This window comes from Arvicanthis niloticus, chromosome 7, assembly GCF_011762505.2.
Source record: "Arvicanthis niloticus isolate mArvNil1 chromosome 7, mArvNil1.pat.X, whole genome shotgun sequence".
Lineage (NCBI taxonomy): Eukaryota > Metazoa > Chordata > Mammalia > Rodentia > Muridae > Arvicanthis > Arvicanthis niloticus.
Window position 1 is genome coordinate 67,012,001 of NC_047664.1, and position 16,256 is coordinate 67,028,256.

A 16,256-nucleotide genomic window follows, 5' to 3' on the forward strand; every position below is an offset into this window, starting at 1 on the left:
CTTTCTTTTCTCTTGAAATCTCTCATAATAAATCTTAGCTGAATTCAGACACACAGCTGGGCCTGTAGGAGTCCTAGTTTGAGTGGGTAGAGTCAAGCAGGTGAAGCATGCTGAAGGCCCAGGACAACCAGATATTTGTCATCTGACACATACCTGTGACACATAAAGCACATGGTCTGCTGTTAGGATGCCAAGTGCCACCCTATCCTAATGTGCGATATCTCTCCTTTACATAAACTATGGCAATGTATTTTGGTGTTTCCAGACGATGAATCAAAACAATGTCAGAAAACCCCACATGCCTAAGTGTCCTGATTTGATAAGTTGATTGTTGTAATACTCTGTAAATAAGTTATCAATCTGTACCTCATGGTTTATATTGGCTAGATGGTGGTCCTTACTTCCACTAACAAGTTGTGGAGTCGTTAGGTCTTATCATTTGAACTTAAAATGGAGAATACTGCTGTTTTATAAAATGAAGTCACCCAGGGCAATGTACAGCCTGAAAGCTACTGTTCTGTACAGCACTGTAACTTAGGCATAGCTTCATCTCAAGGTAGCGAAGGAGAAGGATTCGATAGAGGTTGCCTATTGGCATTAAAGATGACAAAGGCTAGCAGCTGCAGGAAGCCTTGGAACCCACATGCTTGAATAAGGTACATCAGTGGGATGATGAAAGAGCTACCGAGAGAGTCACTGGACAGGAAGTGTGGGCTTTGAGAGACAAAGGCAACATTATCAACCATCAGCTGCATCTTCTGTCAGTCCTTCCCATTAGCTGCACTTATATGGAACACAGATTTTAATGGAGCCCACTGATGCAGACAGACTACATTGTAGAATATACTTCCAGCATCTTAGAGCACAGAGCAGACTAGAGGATGAAGAGCTAATCTGTGAGAGCAAACATGATCAACTCAGTAAAGTTACGTATTTAGGAAGTATTTGTGTTCTGTATGATGGGGAATAGGCATAGTTAAGATTCGGAGTAAGAACAAACTAGTTGTGAACTTCATTGACAGTAAGTCCTTTCTCCCTCCCCTCTCCTGCTGGCCTTTGGGGTGAGCCTAGAGGCTTCTCAGTGATTGCAGGCTCTAAAACAAAGCACTCTGCTTTAGAGATGTGAAAGGAATTAACCAGCTCAGCAATGGCAGTTGGATACTCAGCAGGGTGATCCAGTGAGAAATGCGAAGAAGGCCTCCCTAGTTATATAAACAGAGAAATTCTGAGAATCTCAACAGCATTAATGAAATACTCAGAGATCCACCTGTTTCTGCTTCCAGAGTGCTGGGAATGAAGGTGGGGACTATCATGCTTTTTTTCCTTCCTTCCTTCCTTCCTTCCTTCCTTCCTTCCTTCCTTCCTTCCTTCCTTCCTTCCTCTGTGTAACAGCCTTGGCTATCTTAGACTCACTTTGTAGAGCAGGCTGGCCTCAAATGCTGCCTCTGCCTCCTGAGTGCTGGGACTTAAGGCATGTGCTGCCCAGACCATTAGCCTACTGTGAGTCTTTTTTTTTTTTTTTTGGTTTTTCAAGACAGGGTTTCTCTGTGTAGCCTTGGAACTCACTCTGTAGACCAGGCTGGCCTCAAACTCAGAAATCTGCCTGACTCTGCTTCCCAAGTGCTGGGATTAAAGGCGTGCGCCACCACTGCCTGGCTATTGTGATTCTTAAATGGGTGTTTTCTTGAAGCAAAGGCAGTTTCGGTGATTTACAAAGGTCTTCCAAGTGCTGGTATATTTATTTGCAACATATCAAACATTCACAAGTTTTACTGAATTTCATCAGAAACTCCTGGTAGGTACATTTTCTTCCTTCCTCATTTTTTTTTTTTTTTTTAAAACAGGTCCTCAAATAGCCCAGGTATCCTGCTTTTTAAAAATTTCTCAGGTGTTGAGATTATAGTCCTGTGCACCACTATGTCTAATATTAGACACCACCCGGCCTAATATTTTCTGAAAAAAAAAAAAAAATCGCCGGGCGGTGGTGGCCCACGCCTTTAATCCCAGCACTTGGGAGGCAGAGGCAGGCGGATTTCTGAGTTCGAGGCCAGCCTGGTCTACAGAGTGAGTTCCAGGACAGCCAAGGGCTACACAGAGAAACCCTGCCTCAAAAAAAAAAAACAAAAAAAAAAAACAAAACAAAAACAAAAACAAAAAACAAAACAAAAACAAAAACAAAAAAAACAAAAAAAAATCAGGATTTTCAGTTAGAAGTTGAATAAATTCAACAAATAATGTTTTGTAACGTTAGTGATAAAACAGGGAATTGTGTGCATGCCAGGAAAGTTCTATACCATGAAGCTGTGTCCCAACCTTGTGTTTCCTTTAGATTAAATATCTACTAAATAACCCAGTCTGCATGACTATAGCATGCTCAGGCATTATTTATAGTAAAAACCATGTCTTATCAATAAAGTGGCTTTTAGTTTCACAACTCAATCACACAAATGCTTTACCATTTTGTTAAAGTACCACTTTCCCATTTAGTCAGGAGAACACTAAGAAAACAATCTCCAGCAAATGTGGAGTTACAGATCTAAAATCCCTGTACTTGGGAAGCTGACGCAGGAGGATCAAGTTGGAGGTCAGCTTGCACTCCACATTGAGACCCTGCCTCAAATAAGCAAAAATACATGCTAATACAGCAGGATATATGGTGGACATCCACTGACTTTTCCATTTATTTGTGTGTGTGTGTTATGTGTGTATACATGTGTGCATGCCAAGGGCATGTGTAGAAGTCAGACTCTTCCCTACCATGTGAGTTCTGGGGATACATTTCAGTTATCAGGCTCAGCGCTCACTGATGGGCCCTAACCTACTTTTCTTTCCCCAAATTCTTAGAAGTTTGTTTCTCAAAGATGGCTAGCATTGTTTACTTTCTTACACGTTTTTCCAGTACTATTTAATAATTCACAAACATTATATATACAAACTCAATCTTTCCTGCCACATAACGGTAATATATTAATAAAGTATGAATTATATTATACTGAAGTGGAAACTTCTTGTCTGGAAAGTCAGTTATGTCAAATAATGCTTTGCTGGGGCACACAGGTGAAAGGATGTCTTGCTAAGTATTTCTATAAATGAATGAATGAAAGGACCCGTGATGAAGGAAGGTGCATATAACCCCCAGACAGTGAGGAAGGAGCACTGAGCATTGGTTTGCTTTGCTCTGCCTCACTATTCTTTGCTAACAACACACCTATTGGTTCTCTTTACATGAAGTTGTTGAGCTCACCTTGTGGTAACGCAGCCATTGAGAGAAATTCGCCCAAGAACTGCTTGTGAGGTTCCTGTGGCAGCTTGCTGCTTCATCTGTATTGCCTCAGGCTCGTTGATGAGCCTTGTGGTTTCTTTAGGATTGACTACAGCTGCTGGTTCATGCCTAGTGTCTGCCTGCCAAAAGGAGTGGTCTGTAGCTGCTGAGTCGCTTTAGGTGTTTGCTGTGGGACTAAACTGCTGCCAAAGATGGAACTCGGCCCCAAGTAACGACTGCTAAAGAGGTCTACTTCCCCCATATCCTAATAACTCTTCTCTTCCACTACCTCTGCTGGGTGGTGGGTTAGAGAGGTTGTACCTTTATTAAAAGTACGTTACCAAGCATTTATGCCTACATTACATAGTTTTTATTAAAGCTTGGACATGAAGTACCACCCTGAAAACATTTATGTTTCAACTAGTGGATCAAATCATTGAGTGGTATTTGGATTACGAGGGCTCTGACCTAATCAATATATTGATCCAACAATGGGTTCACAATTTCATGGCATTATGGATGAGCTGGTTCAGTGGGTAAAGTTGCTTGTGGCTATAGAAATACCAAAATGAGTCTTTTCCCTACTCTATAAAACTGTGTTCACACAAGGAATTCAAGTGTTTCTATCCCCTTCCCAACCTTGTAAGACTTTTATGCTAATGTTTTTTTTGTTTTGTTTTTTGTTTTTTTTGTTTTTTTTTTTCAAGACAGGGTTTCTCTGTATAGTCCTGGCTGTCACTCTGTGTCACTCTGTAGACCAGGCTAACCTTGAATTTAGAAATCTGCCTGCCTCTGCCTCCCAAATGCTGGGATTAAAAGTATGTGCCACCACTGCCTTATGTTAATGTTTTAATCTCTCCTTTGTTTATACAAAGGTTCAAGGCTTGCAGTACTCCAGGAACTTGATGGTCTAGGCCTTTCCTTCATTTCCTTGGCACCAATTCCTTTTATACTAATTAAGATTGTGAAGCAGGGCCGGGCGGTGTTGGCACACGCCTTTAATCCCAGCACTTGGGAGGCAGAGGCAGGCAGATTTCTGAGTTGGAGGCCAGCCTGGTCTACAGAGTGAGTCCAGGACTGCCAGAGCTACACAGAGAAACCCTGTCTCGAAAAACCAAAAAAAAAAAAAAAAAAAAAAAAAAAAAAAAAAAAAAGGTTGTGAAGCAGGACCTCAGCCAGCCAATGAAGAAAAGACACAGGCACTACCAAATGCACTTCCTATCTCAATGTGTTCATGCTTATGAGGACATCTTGTTGATTAAGGGTAAAGTTTGCCTTTTTCAGACTCTTTTGTTTGTTTGTTTGTTTTTGTTTTTTTTTTTGAGACAGGGTTTCTATGTGTAGTCCTGGCTGTCCTGGAACTCACTCTGTAGACCAGGCTGGCCTCAAACTCAGAAATCCGCCTGCCTCTGCCTCCCAAGTTCTGGGATTAAAGGCCTGCACCACCACTGCCAGCTCTTTTTCAGACTCTTTAGTGGGCTCTTTTTTTTTTTTTTTTTTTCCCAACCCTGAACTTATTTCTAACACTGCCAAGCCTGATGACCTGAATTTGACCTTTTTTTAAAAAAGTTTTTTTTTTTTTTTTTTTGAGACAGGGTTTCTCTGTATAGCCTTGGCTGTCCTGGAACTCACTCTGTAGACCAGGCTGGCCTCGAACTCAGAGATCCGCCTGCCTCTGCCTCCCACTCCCAAGTGCTGGGATTAAAGGCGTGCGCCACCACCGCCTGGCTTATTTCTTAATTTTATGTATGTGAGTACACTGTCACTGTCTTCAGACACACCAGAAGAGGGCATTGGATCCACATTACAGATGGTTGTGAGCCACAATGTGGTTTCTGGGAATTGAACTCAGGACCTCTGGAAGAGCAGTCAGTGCTTTTAACTGCTGAGCCATCTTTCCAGCCCTCAACCCTTTAATCCATTTGGTAAAAGTAGAGAACTGACTCCCCAATTCTCTCTTTTGGAATAATTAAAAAAATCTTTTGAATGAAGGACTTGATATTGTTGGGGTCACCTTCTGGGGTCTGCCTTTACCTTCTGGGGTGTGCCTCCTAGAACCTGGGAGGCACAGACAGGTGAATCTCTTGAGTTCAAGGCCAGCCTGGTCTACAGAGTGAGTTTCAGGACAGCTAAGGCTACACAGAAAAACCCTGTCTCAAAAAACCAAAAGCCAAAAAACCCCCTAAGACCCAAAATCAAAACCAACCAACCAAAAAAGAGGTATGTGTTTAATGCCAGCATTCAGAAGGCTGAGGCAGGTGGATCTTTTCTGAGGCCAGCCTGGCCTACCATTGAGCTCTGGGCCTTGCCAATGCTATATTGAGACCCTGTCTCAAAAATAAAAAGAAAAACAAACAAACAAACAAACAAAACCTCAAGGCAGGCAAGCTCTACATTTCAGCACCTATCAGGAGGAAATAAGGTGACATGAAGGTCAGACAGGTGGAGAATAAGCAGCCATACAGTGGCAAGCCTTATAGAAAGAGTAAGGAAGCCTAAAGTGTTGGGAGACAGAGCATACGCATTAAGGAAAAGCATACTTAGCAAACAGAAAGGAGAAAAGTAATATTTGGAAAAGTAGGCAGACTTACATGCATAGCTGCTGCTCAGCTCGTAAGCTACTGTACAAGGGTGGAGATTCTGGGAAGGAAAAGTACAGTATCTCATTAAAGAACTAATATTCCTTCTATCTCTCTAGTATGGCTTAAGGTGGTCCCTTGGCCAACGTTACCGAAGCAGCCCAGCTGGAGTGTCAGGTCTGCACCCAGACTACAGAGTCCATTCTCTTGACCAGAAGTTTTTCTCTAAGCTGACCTCGAACTCCCCTGCCCTAGTCTGCAAAGTAGCTAGGGTTAAGGGAGTAAGTCACCTTGCCCAGTTTAGAATTACTGATTTACAGATAAGTTGCAAAGGCAGCAGAGATTTCAATTATGCTCTTTACTCTTCTGTTAATGTGAACATTGAAAATTATGGTGCTTTGCCAAGACCAAGACATTGTTATAACACCGCTCAGGAAATTATTCAGACATCACTAGTTACATTCTTTTGGTTCTCTAGAATGTTAATAGAATGAATTTGAAAAGTAGGATTGTAGTTAAATAATTACTTGTATTAAAAAATTCACAAGCCGGGAGGTTGTGGCGCATGCCTTTAATCCCAGCACTTGGGAGGCAGAGGCAGGCGGATTTCTGAGTTCGAGGCCAGCCTGGTCTACAGGGTGAGTTCCAGGACAGCCAGGACTACACAGAGAAACCCTGTCTCAAAAAACCAAAAAAAAAAAAAAAAAAAAAAAAAAAAAAAAAAAATTCACAAACCTTGGCCTGGGGTGGAGGAGTCTTGTCTGTAGTCTGAGCATTGGGGAAGCCGAGTCAGAAAAGGTTTTAGTTGCTGGGCAATGGTGGCACATGCCTTTAATCCCAGCACTTGGGAAGCAGAGGCAGGTGGATTTCTGAGTTCGGGGCCAGCCTGATCTACAGAGTAAGTTCCAGGACAGCCAGGGCTACACAGAGAAACCCTGTCTCAAAAAAAAAAAAAAAAAAAAAAAAAAAAAAAAAAAGTTTTAGTTTGTGGTTAGCCTAGGTTGTACAATGAGAGTCTGTTTACACACACACAAACACACACAAACACAAACACATATACAGCTTGGCTGAGCTATATAGGCCAGTCATAGTTCAAATACTTGGCTTGCACAGGTTCAAGCTTCAGCAGAGAGAAAAAAATTATCAAGTCCAAGTCCCTTTCTTTCAAAGAAGTCGTCCGACCTAGTATGATTATGATTATAACTAGTATTCTTCTGTTTCTTGAGGTTAGGCAGAGTGGGAAAGAAAGTGTTTTAGGTTGTACTGGCACAAATTCCAACAGCATTTCTAGATTTCTATCATAGCAAAAATCCTTTGTAGTGTTCAGTTGTTCAGTATAGTAGACGCCCCTTATAACCACTAGGGGGCTCTGCTAGAAGACCTTTTATCATTTGTGTCAGTGTCTACTCAGGCAGGGAAAGGTTTTGAGATGGTGTTTCACAATTTTGAACTCTTAGAAGTTTAAACAACCTCCTTATTCACAGATGAGGGAACTGTAGCTGGCAATGGACATAGCATGGGAGAGAAGAGGAAGTAAAAAAATCTTCTTGGTTCCTGCAGCACTCTTAGACTGATCTCAAACTCATGATCCTTCTGCGTCTGACTCCCGATCTAGGATTACAAGTGTGTACCACTACACTCAGCTCGTATTACTTTTATGATGGAATACTGAACTGATTGATTAGGTGAATACATGAAACATACTCCTACAATAACACCTTCAGTATTTCAAAATGTCATTTTCAAAGTACCCTCAGCACCCACACTATACTGTTTTAAACTTTTTTTTTTTTTGTTTTGTTTTTTGAGACAGGGTTTCTCTGTGTAGCCCTAGGCTGTTCTGGAACTCACTCTGTAGACCAGGCTGGCTTCGAACTCAGAAATCCGCCTGCCTCTGCCTCCCAAGTGCTAGGATTAAAGGCATGCGCCACCACCGCCCGGCCTGTTTTAAACTCTTACTAACCACTTTCAAATAGCCTCTCAAAAGTTATTGCTCAATTAAAACATTTTACTCGTTTATCTTTTCTCCACTCAATTATTTTCATTCACTGCTTATTGACATCTACGAGCGCCAAACACCTTTGTAGGTCTAAAGCTCTTTCGGCCTTCTATTTCTCCAACTGTCACTATAATATATACAGATATACATATATACATGCTTATTTCAGCCATTCTCACAGCATGGTCGCTGAAAAACGAAGGAGCTTGCTAAGAATGCAAATTCTTAGGCCTATCCACACTCAAGGGATAGGTCCTAGCAATCTAACCAGCTCTCCAGAGATTCTGACGCTTACGTTCAAATTTGAAAAACATGTTAGTTGTACAGTTTAGCATTGATTATCTAAACAGGTCAAAGACTTAACTTCTGGCTTTTAAATCCATCACAGGCCTCTCCCTGGCAACACCTGTATCAATTACAACTCGTGGGATGCAACCATTACACAACCTTAAAAATCTGTAATACCTGGGATGACCGAATAATAGTTGCGTTATCATGGTTCCAGAACAAAAGCTACGGCAGTGCATTTCCCGGGGGTTTACCAACCGACGCTGGGCAGGACTCAGATCCTGCATAGCTTTTTCCTTGGCTAGACACACGGAGGCACCTCTGGCCCGTGGGTTCTGGGTCTGGCCGAGTTAGAGCGGGGCTCAGCCCGGCTGGGGCCGGAGGAACCCGCTAGGCGGGGCTCCCACCTCGGGTCCAAGGCTAGGGACTGGAGGCCTCACCGTAAAGGAGGCAGAGGGGCAGGGGAGGACCCGGCAGGCCCAGACCCCGGGGACCGGCACAGAAGCCGCACCCTCCTGGCCCCAGCCGCCGGCAGGGCGGAGCCACGCGGCCGAAGCCCCGGCTGAGACGCGCGGCGCGGCGCGGGCTCGCTGCTGAGACGTATGGGGCTACCACTGGAGCGGCTGCGCCGCCCGCCCGGGTCAGCGTGGTGCGCATGTGCGGACCCGGCGCCATTTTGGTGGCCGGGCGCGGAGGTGATTCTACACTGAGGGGGAACGCGACGGCAAGGGTGGCAGTGGCAGCGTTCGTGTGCTCGGGTCTGAATCACTGAGGGAGGAGGCGGTGGAGGAAGAGGTGGCAGCGGTGGCGGTGGTCGTAGCGGTGGCGGAGGCGGCGGGTACGAATCAGCTGCGGGCAGAGACATGGCCAACATCGCGGTGCAGCGAATCAAGCGGGAGTTCAAGGAGGTGCTGAAGAGCGAGGAGGTCAGGAATGAGCTACCGGACACCCCCATCTCAGCCCAGGGCGGCGGGGCCCTTCCTTCCGCGACCCCGGCGGCCCCGGCTGGCCTCGCTGCGGCCGCCTTTCTGCCTATGGGGAAGCGGCGGTCTCCCCTCCTCCTCCCGCCGCCTTTCCCTCCCCTCCCCGGGCCCTGGGATAGGCGGTCTCGCGGGCGGCCGGCCGGCCTGGGGAGGAACAGGGTTTGGGGGGCAGATGCCGAAGCAGTCGTCGGGGGGCACGTGAGCTCTAGAGAGAGCCCCGAGGCGGCAGCAACATCTGGAAGTGTGACTCTGCGGTGGGGAAGGAGCAGGCCGAGAAAAGCCGGGAAGTGGGTTGGGGGAAGGGGAAAGGTAGTAACTAGATCCCCGGCAGCAGCGCACCTCCCAGGCCCACGCTTTTCGGGGTACTCTGGATTTTGCCTGCTGGGCCTTTGCTGTCTTTTCCTTGTGGGGAAGGAGCCTCCACAGTCTTTAGGTATGGACGGAGAGGAAGACTTTAAGTTACTCCCTTACAGCATAGTGTTGGGAGAACCTATGGAGACATAATGGGCAGTCTTGTATTGGGAGGGGATGTTGAAACATTTTTCACTACGGATAGAAAATTAATTCCAAATGAGATAATTATCTCTTTTCTACGTACCCAACCGGTAGCTAGGCCTCACCATTGACATTTAAAGCTTTTTTTTTTTTTTTTTTTTTTTTTTTGGTCTGGTCAAAGGCAAGTTGTTTGTTAGTTAAATGATTTGAAGTAAGAATAGTGGAGTGTTTGAGTAGCTTATTTCAAAATACTGTTTACCAGTATCCGAGGCTCTCCTAGGGCAATGCCTCTGTGACTAGTGTTGTACTGTGAACCTTCATTATGATGTCCCTCATAGTTAACTTGAGTCTTAGTTTTAAAAACAGGCCTATTAAACACAAGGGATTTCGTCAGATACACATTGTTGTAGCTCTTTATTGAGTTAGATTTATTTTTCTGACAACAAAATATTATAGCAGGAAATAGCATATTAAGAAAAACAAAAATTATACTACCTGTAAGTCCTGCAAATTTTAAGTACATTAATGCTCTATAAATCTATTTATGTGAAATATTGAGGGTGGTTTAATAATTCTGCTCGGTTGTGAAAGTAACAGAACAACTTTTTAGACCAAAATCGACCAAAATGCCAGCTTTTCTATGATTGGATTCAACAACAAAATTCTGAAAGTAATGGTTTTTCTTCAAGGTTCACACTTTTTTTTTTTTTTTTTTTTTTTGTGCTTGCTTGGTGCTTTGATAATGTCAATAATGATTTTTAAAATTAGGCATTTTAATCATATGAGGAATTGGTATCGATCTTGCAGCTCTCCAGCTTTATTTGTGCCCTCCAGCTTGCAGATAATTATCCATCTTTCCAAGTAGCCATGTAGAAAGACACTTAAAATTGAAGTGACAATATTAGCAGATTTAGTGAGCATAGTAAGAAATAAGCAGTGGTCTGTCTTACATAGCATGAACTCTGACCTCTGTATTCATTTGCCAAAACTCTGACTAGAAGGATGACTTTGTATTTTTGTAGAACAATACAATACAGAAAAACAGTGTGAATGACTGTATTCACATATTTTTAACGGTGATTTAAACTTTTTCTTTAATAAGCAAACTTAGTTTGGGAGTGTGTGTGTGTGTTCATTCTCAATGAAAGGTAACAGCTAATCTTGTTAGCACCTAAAACATGTATTCTATAATAAGGTTGTACAGTCTTTAGACTTCTCATGCTTTCTTTTATCTAAAAGTGTCAAGTTACTGCCCTGAAAATCGATATATTCTCTTTGCTTTGTATGGTGTGACTTTCCGTCATGGTGTTTGGTGTTTAAGTTGAAGATGATCAGCATTTGTTTGGCTCTAGATGGCTCTAGTAGTGCATATGATTACTATTCCACTGTTTAATTGATGGCTTGAGGACCACAGGGTAGGTTTATCCTTTGACCTCTACACCCATACATGCAAATAAAATAGAAGCGCATCCCCATGTACAAGATTAAAAACATTGTTAATGGTTCTCAGGAAGAAAATAAAATATGAATACACATTTTTTTTCACATTTAAAAACCTAGTAGGGAACACATTTCCAGGAAGGAAGTTGCAAAGACTATTTTGGCAAAGATCAGATAAAATTTAGTATTGTGAAAAATCACAACCAACAGTTAGCTTTACCCTCACCAATATTTTATTTCATTGACGTTTTAGTAAACCCAGTTCCATAAACAGGTTGTGTTGATTAATTTTCACCCCAGTGTAGGACCCCATAATGCAGTCTATATAGTTCCTTTTTAAGTTCGTAAATATGAGCTTTTGAATAGTTGGTCAAGTAATTATTTCACCATGTCACTTTATGTAAGTCTCCAATGTACAAGGTTTATTCATTATGGTGGATCTGATGACTTTTTTTTTTTTTTTTTTGCCTGTTTTTTAAGTGCCTTTGTAAAGATAGCTGACTTGTTAGAACATGCATTTGATCCCAGACCTGGGGAAGCAGAGGCAGGCAGATCTCTGAGTTCCATCCAGTATGGCTAGGGATACAAAGAGATTATGCCTCAAAACCCAGAAATAGCTCTGTGTGTGTGTGTGTGTGTGTGTGTGTGTGTGTGTGTGTGTGTGTAGGGGAGGTGCATGCCTTTAGGGGGAAGAGACAGGGTTTCTCTGATCTACAGGGGGAGTTTGAGGAGGACCAGGGCTGTTAACACAGAGAAACCCTGTTAAAAAACACCCCAAACCAACCATCCAAAGATAGCTTGCATTCATTGAATTCTGCTTATAGGAGGTTGGCTTTAAATAGTTATTTGCTAAGTATATGAAAATATAAACCCTGCCGGGCAGTGGTTACACACACATTTAATCCCAGCACTTGTGAGGCAGAGGCAGGCGGATTTCTGAGTTCGAGGCCAGCCTGGTCTACAGAGTGAGTTTCAGGACAGCCAGGGCTACACAGAGAAACAGAAAAGAAAAAGAAAGAAAGAAAGAAAGAAAGAAAATACAAACCCTTAACATAAACATGAAAGATGAATAGTCAGATACTGTGAAGAGGCAGTCACATTTGTGTCAAAAGGGGAGCTGTATTTGCCAGTACAAGTGAAAGGATCTATGGGTAATTGGTAAAACTGGTCAAGTTTGGAGACTGGGCATGGGGTATAGACCTCCCATGGATTTTGAGTCATCTGACTGGTACAAAAGGCAGCATCTATTATTCATAAAGTACTATTTGGAGATTGGTCTTTGTTTGTTAGATACTCTAAAATATGACTGAATTTTAAAGAGTGGTTCAGATGTACTCAGAATAGAAAATGTATCTAAAATACATACATATATATATATATATATATATATATATATATTAATGGTTTTCGTTTTTCCAGACAGGGTTTCCCTGTGTAGCCCTGGCTGTCCTGGTACTCACTGGTACTGGTACTTATAGATCATTGCTAATTCTATTTTGTTATGATTTGATTGGGTTTGAGACAGGATTTTTTTGTAGCGTTGGTTGTTCTGGAACTCACTTTGTAGACCTGGCTGGTGCTGAATTCACAGAGATCCCAGGTGCCTCTGCCTCCTGTGCTAGGAGTAAAGGCGAGCACCACCACTGCCTATCTATCTGCTTCAGGTTTTTACATTAGATCCCTTACTTTTTACATGAGAAAATTGAGGTTCAGAGAAGTTGTCTGTAAACATGGCTTAAGAATTTGGATTTACTTATGCTAATATGCACTACACTATCATAGCTCAGTAAGGCTAGGTATACTTTTTTAAAAATTCTTTATGTATATGAATACACTGTAGCTGTCTTCAAACACATAAGGAGAGGGCATCAAATCCAATTACAGATGGTTGTGAGCCACCATGTGGTTGCTGGGAATTGAACTCAGGATCTCTGGAAGAGCAGTCAGTGCTCTTACCCATTGAGCCATCTCTCTAGCCTGGCTAGGCATACTTTTAATTATTAAAATTGGACCTATATTTCTATTACTTGTAATACTTTGTATTACTTGTTAAAGGGAGGCTTTGTAAAGTTTATTTTTAGTTCCTGTGAACATATTGAGCATAGTGTTCTCAACTCCTCAAAGACAACGTTAATAGAATGGTAAAGTAATAAATAAAGGGGCAGGTAACAGTGAGCAGTGCTAGGTCAGGACTGAGTACAGTTCAGGTAGTGGTAGAGAACTTCCCCAACATCTGTGAGACTGCAGCTTCTATTGCGAGCACTAGCATAGGGGGAGCTAGGCGCAAATAATCAAGTGTGGTGGATGGGTGTTTGGAGGGTATGTGAATGGAAGAGGTTCTTGGGCTGGAGTCAAAAGGGAAGTTGAGAAGGACTTCAGCTCTTACTACCACAGACAGGTGAGAGAGACAGGGTTGGGGAAGACATTGTTTTTTCTGTTTACGACAGAAAGATATCTATAGCTCTTCTGTATTCTGCATAGGTGTTAAATCATATTGTTATCTTTGGGGGAAGAGCATCTTTTTTCATATCAAAGTAAAATATATATGCAGTATGACCAGCACTGAAATCAAGAAGCAGAATATTAGCAGTGTCATAGGAACCCTACCTCTAGTTATTTTTCTTATTTTGTCTTTAAAAGTCTCAGAAGGGGTCTCACTATATAGCCCAGGTTGACTTGAAATGTTCTATGTAGACCTGATGGGGTTTGTTGTTTAGTGACAGGCTCTCTGTATTTAGTCTTGGCAGTCTATGTAAACCAGGGTGGCTTCAAATTCACAAGATTCTCTTGCCTCTACTTCTCAAGTGCTGGGGATTAAAGGCCTGCACTACCATGTCTTGCCCTACTTGTTGGTTTGAATTTATTGCTTTACTTAGTGCTGGGATAAAAGGCATATGTCACTATGCCTGACCTTTTCTGAGTTCGTAGAGCAGATTAATATGTTTGAATAGAAGAGTAGACATGAGTATATATTCTGATTGAAGTTTGAAGGTTTACAAAAAATGCCCTTAAATTTTTAAATTTTTTGTCTGTGCATAGGTCAGAGGATAACTCTGAAGAGGTGATTCTCTCCACTGTAGGCTTCAGGAATCATGAGGCTTGCTGACCAGTTTTACCTGCCAAGCTATTTCAGAGGGCTTTTGAAATCTTTTGTTTAAAAACAAGAACAAAAACCTGCAGTCAGGCTTGGTGGTCACTCCTTTAATTGTAGTACTCACCATACTGTCAGAGGCAGGATGATTGTAAGTTGGAGGCTACTTGGTGTAGATACCAGATTCCAGGATAGTCAGGGCTGCATGAAGAGACCCTATCTCAAAAAACAAAATCCTGCCTGGTCTTGGTGGTGGCATATGCCTTTGATCTCAGCACTGGGGAGACAGAAGATCTCTTTGAGCTCAAGGCTAGCCTGGTCCATAGAGAGAGTTGCAGGACAGCCAGGGCTACACAGAAAAATCCTCTAAAAAACCCAAAAAACAACCAACCAACCGACCACCCACCCAACCAACCACCCACCCAACCAACCAACCAACCAACTAACTCTCCAGATATGGTCACAAGCCTGTAACCCCAGCATTTGGAATTGGAAACAGGAGGATGAGAGGTTTAGGGCCAGTATGAGTTATATTAGACCCTGCCTTAAACAAACAGCAACACCCTAAGTGAACTCCAAACTCACTATACTTAATAGTGTCTTAGAAATAGTTAAAAAGTTTATTGTTTTTTTTTTTTTTTTTTTAAGTCTAAAGCTACCATAATTAATTCCTTACCTGTAAGACTGAAATTTGAGACCCAAAGAGTTTGGTTGTTGGTTCTTGACACAGAGCTAGTTAATGGTGAACTTAAACATTTTGTCAACTCTAAACACAGTATGTAAACATTTCACAAGAATATTCTTTTTATAATAATACTATAAAGGCTCAATATTAAAAACTGTGAAGAGTAACAGATTAGTATTAGGTATTTATTGTTTTTTTTTTTTTTTGGTTTTTCGAGACAGTGTCTCTCTGTGTAGCTGTGTAGCCTTGGCTGTCCTGGAACTCACTCTGTAGACCAGGCTGGCCTCGAACTCAGAAATCCGCCTCCCTCTGCCTCCCAAGTGCTGGGATTAAAGGAGTGCGCCACCACTGCCCAGCTATTTATTGGTTCATTATGTAAGAATTTAAACTTGCCAGGGAGCATAGATATTTGATTCTTGAACATTGACATAGTAAGTTTAGTAATTAAGAGTGTGGGCTTGCCGGGCTCACTCTGTAGACAAGAGATCTGCCTGCAAAGGCCTCCCAAGGGCTGGGATTAAAGGCAGGTGCCTCTACTGCCCGGTAGTGTTAATCTCTTTTAGGAGAGTTTTTAAATTCAGGAAAATTGTGTGAAAATGTTCTCCATTCCCCACTCCTCCTCTCTCCTTTCCTCTCCTTTCTCCCTACTTCTTGCCTGCCTTTTGTTTGTTTGTTTGTTGTTTTTGGAGATCACTTTTTACTAAGACTTCTTTATATACATTTGATAGTTCCTATTATGTGGATTTTTAAATGTATCTACTCTTTAAACTGGTAAAATGCACATAACAAAGTTTATCATCTGGGGCATGTACAAGTCTCTGAGTTTGATCCCAATACTACCCTCTAGTCCTGATAAAGCACTAAATAAAAGTTTGCTGGCTTAATCACTTTTATATGTATACTTAAGTGGTGTTGAGTACTTATTTACATTGTTGGAAACCATTTCTACCATTTTTTTCCAGAACTTTTCTTATTCTGTAAAACTGAAAAAAAAAATCTGTACTCAAAAATTTTAACTATTTCTAAGATGCTATTCTACTCTTTCCCCATCCCTGACAGTCACCATTTTCTGTTCTTATGAATTTGACTACTCTTACTATATGTAACTGGTGCTTTGTAACTGACTTTATTTCACTAAGCTATATCCCATCTTTGCATTATAGATTTTGGGCTAAGGAGATGGCTCAGTGGGTACAGTGCTGGCTGCTCAAGTGTGGGGAGCTGAGTTCTGGTCCCGAGCACTCACGGGCACTCATGTGAAAGCCAGGTACAGTGGAATGCCACTAACCCAGCACTGGGAACAGAGGTGCAGAGACAGGCAGAATACCTAGGGTTTGCTGATTAGCTAGTCCAGTTGAAATTGCAAGCTCCAGGTTCACTGAGAGACCCTTGCTCAAAAAAAAAAAAAAAAAAAAAAAAAAGGTGGAGTGTGGC

General features: G+C 42.2%; 1 protein-coding gene across 2 annotated transcripts in view; it reads left to right on the forward strand.

The window, feature by feature from the left end:
- Positions 1-8,363: 8,363 nt before the first annotated feature.
- Positions 8,364-16,256, forward strand: part of Ube2k (ubiquitin conjugating enzyme E2 K) — a 54,722-nt gene continuing 46,829 nt past the window's right edge. Inside the window, exon 1 of one of the 2 annotated variants that reach the window (XM_034508680.2) lies at positions 8,364-9,054. In XM_034508680.2, coding sequence (XP_034364571.1) covers positions 8,992-9,054 — 63 coding nt within the window. In that variant the 5' untranslated portion in view covers positions 8,364-8,991. The remainder of the gene's footprint in view (positions 9,055-16,256) is intronic. The other variant, XM_076938551.1, reaches the window with a different exon arrangement.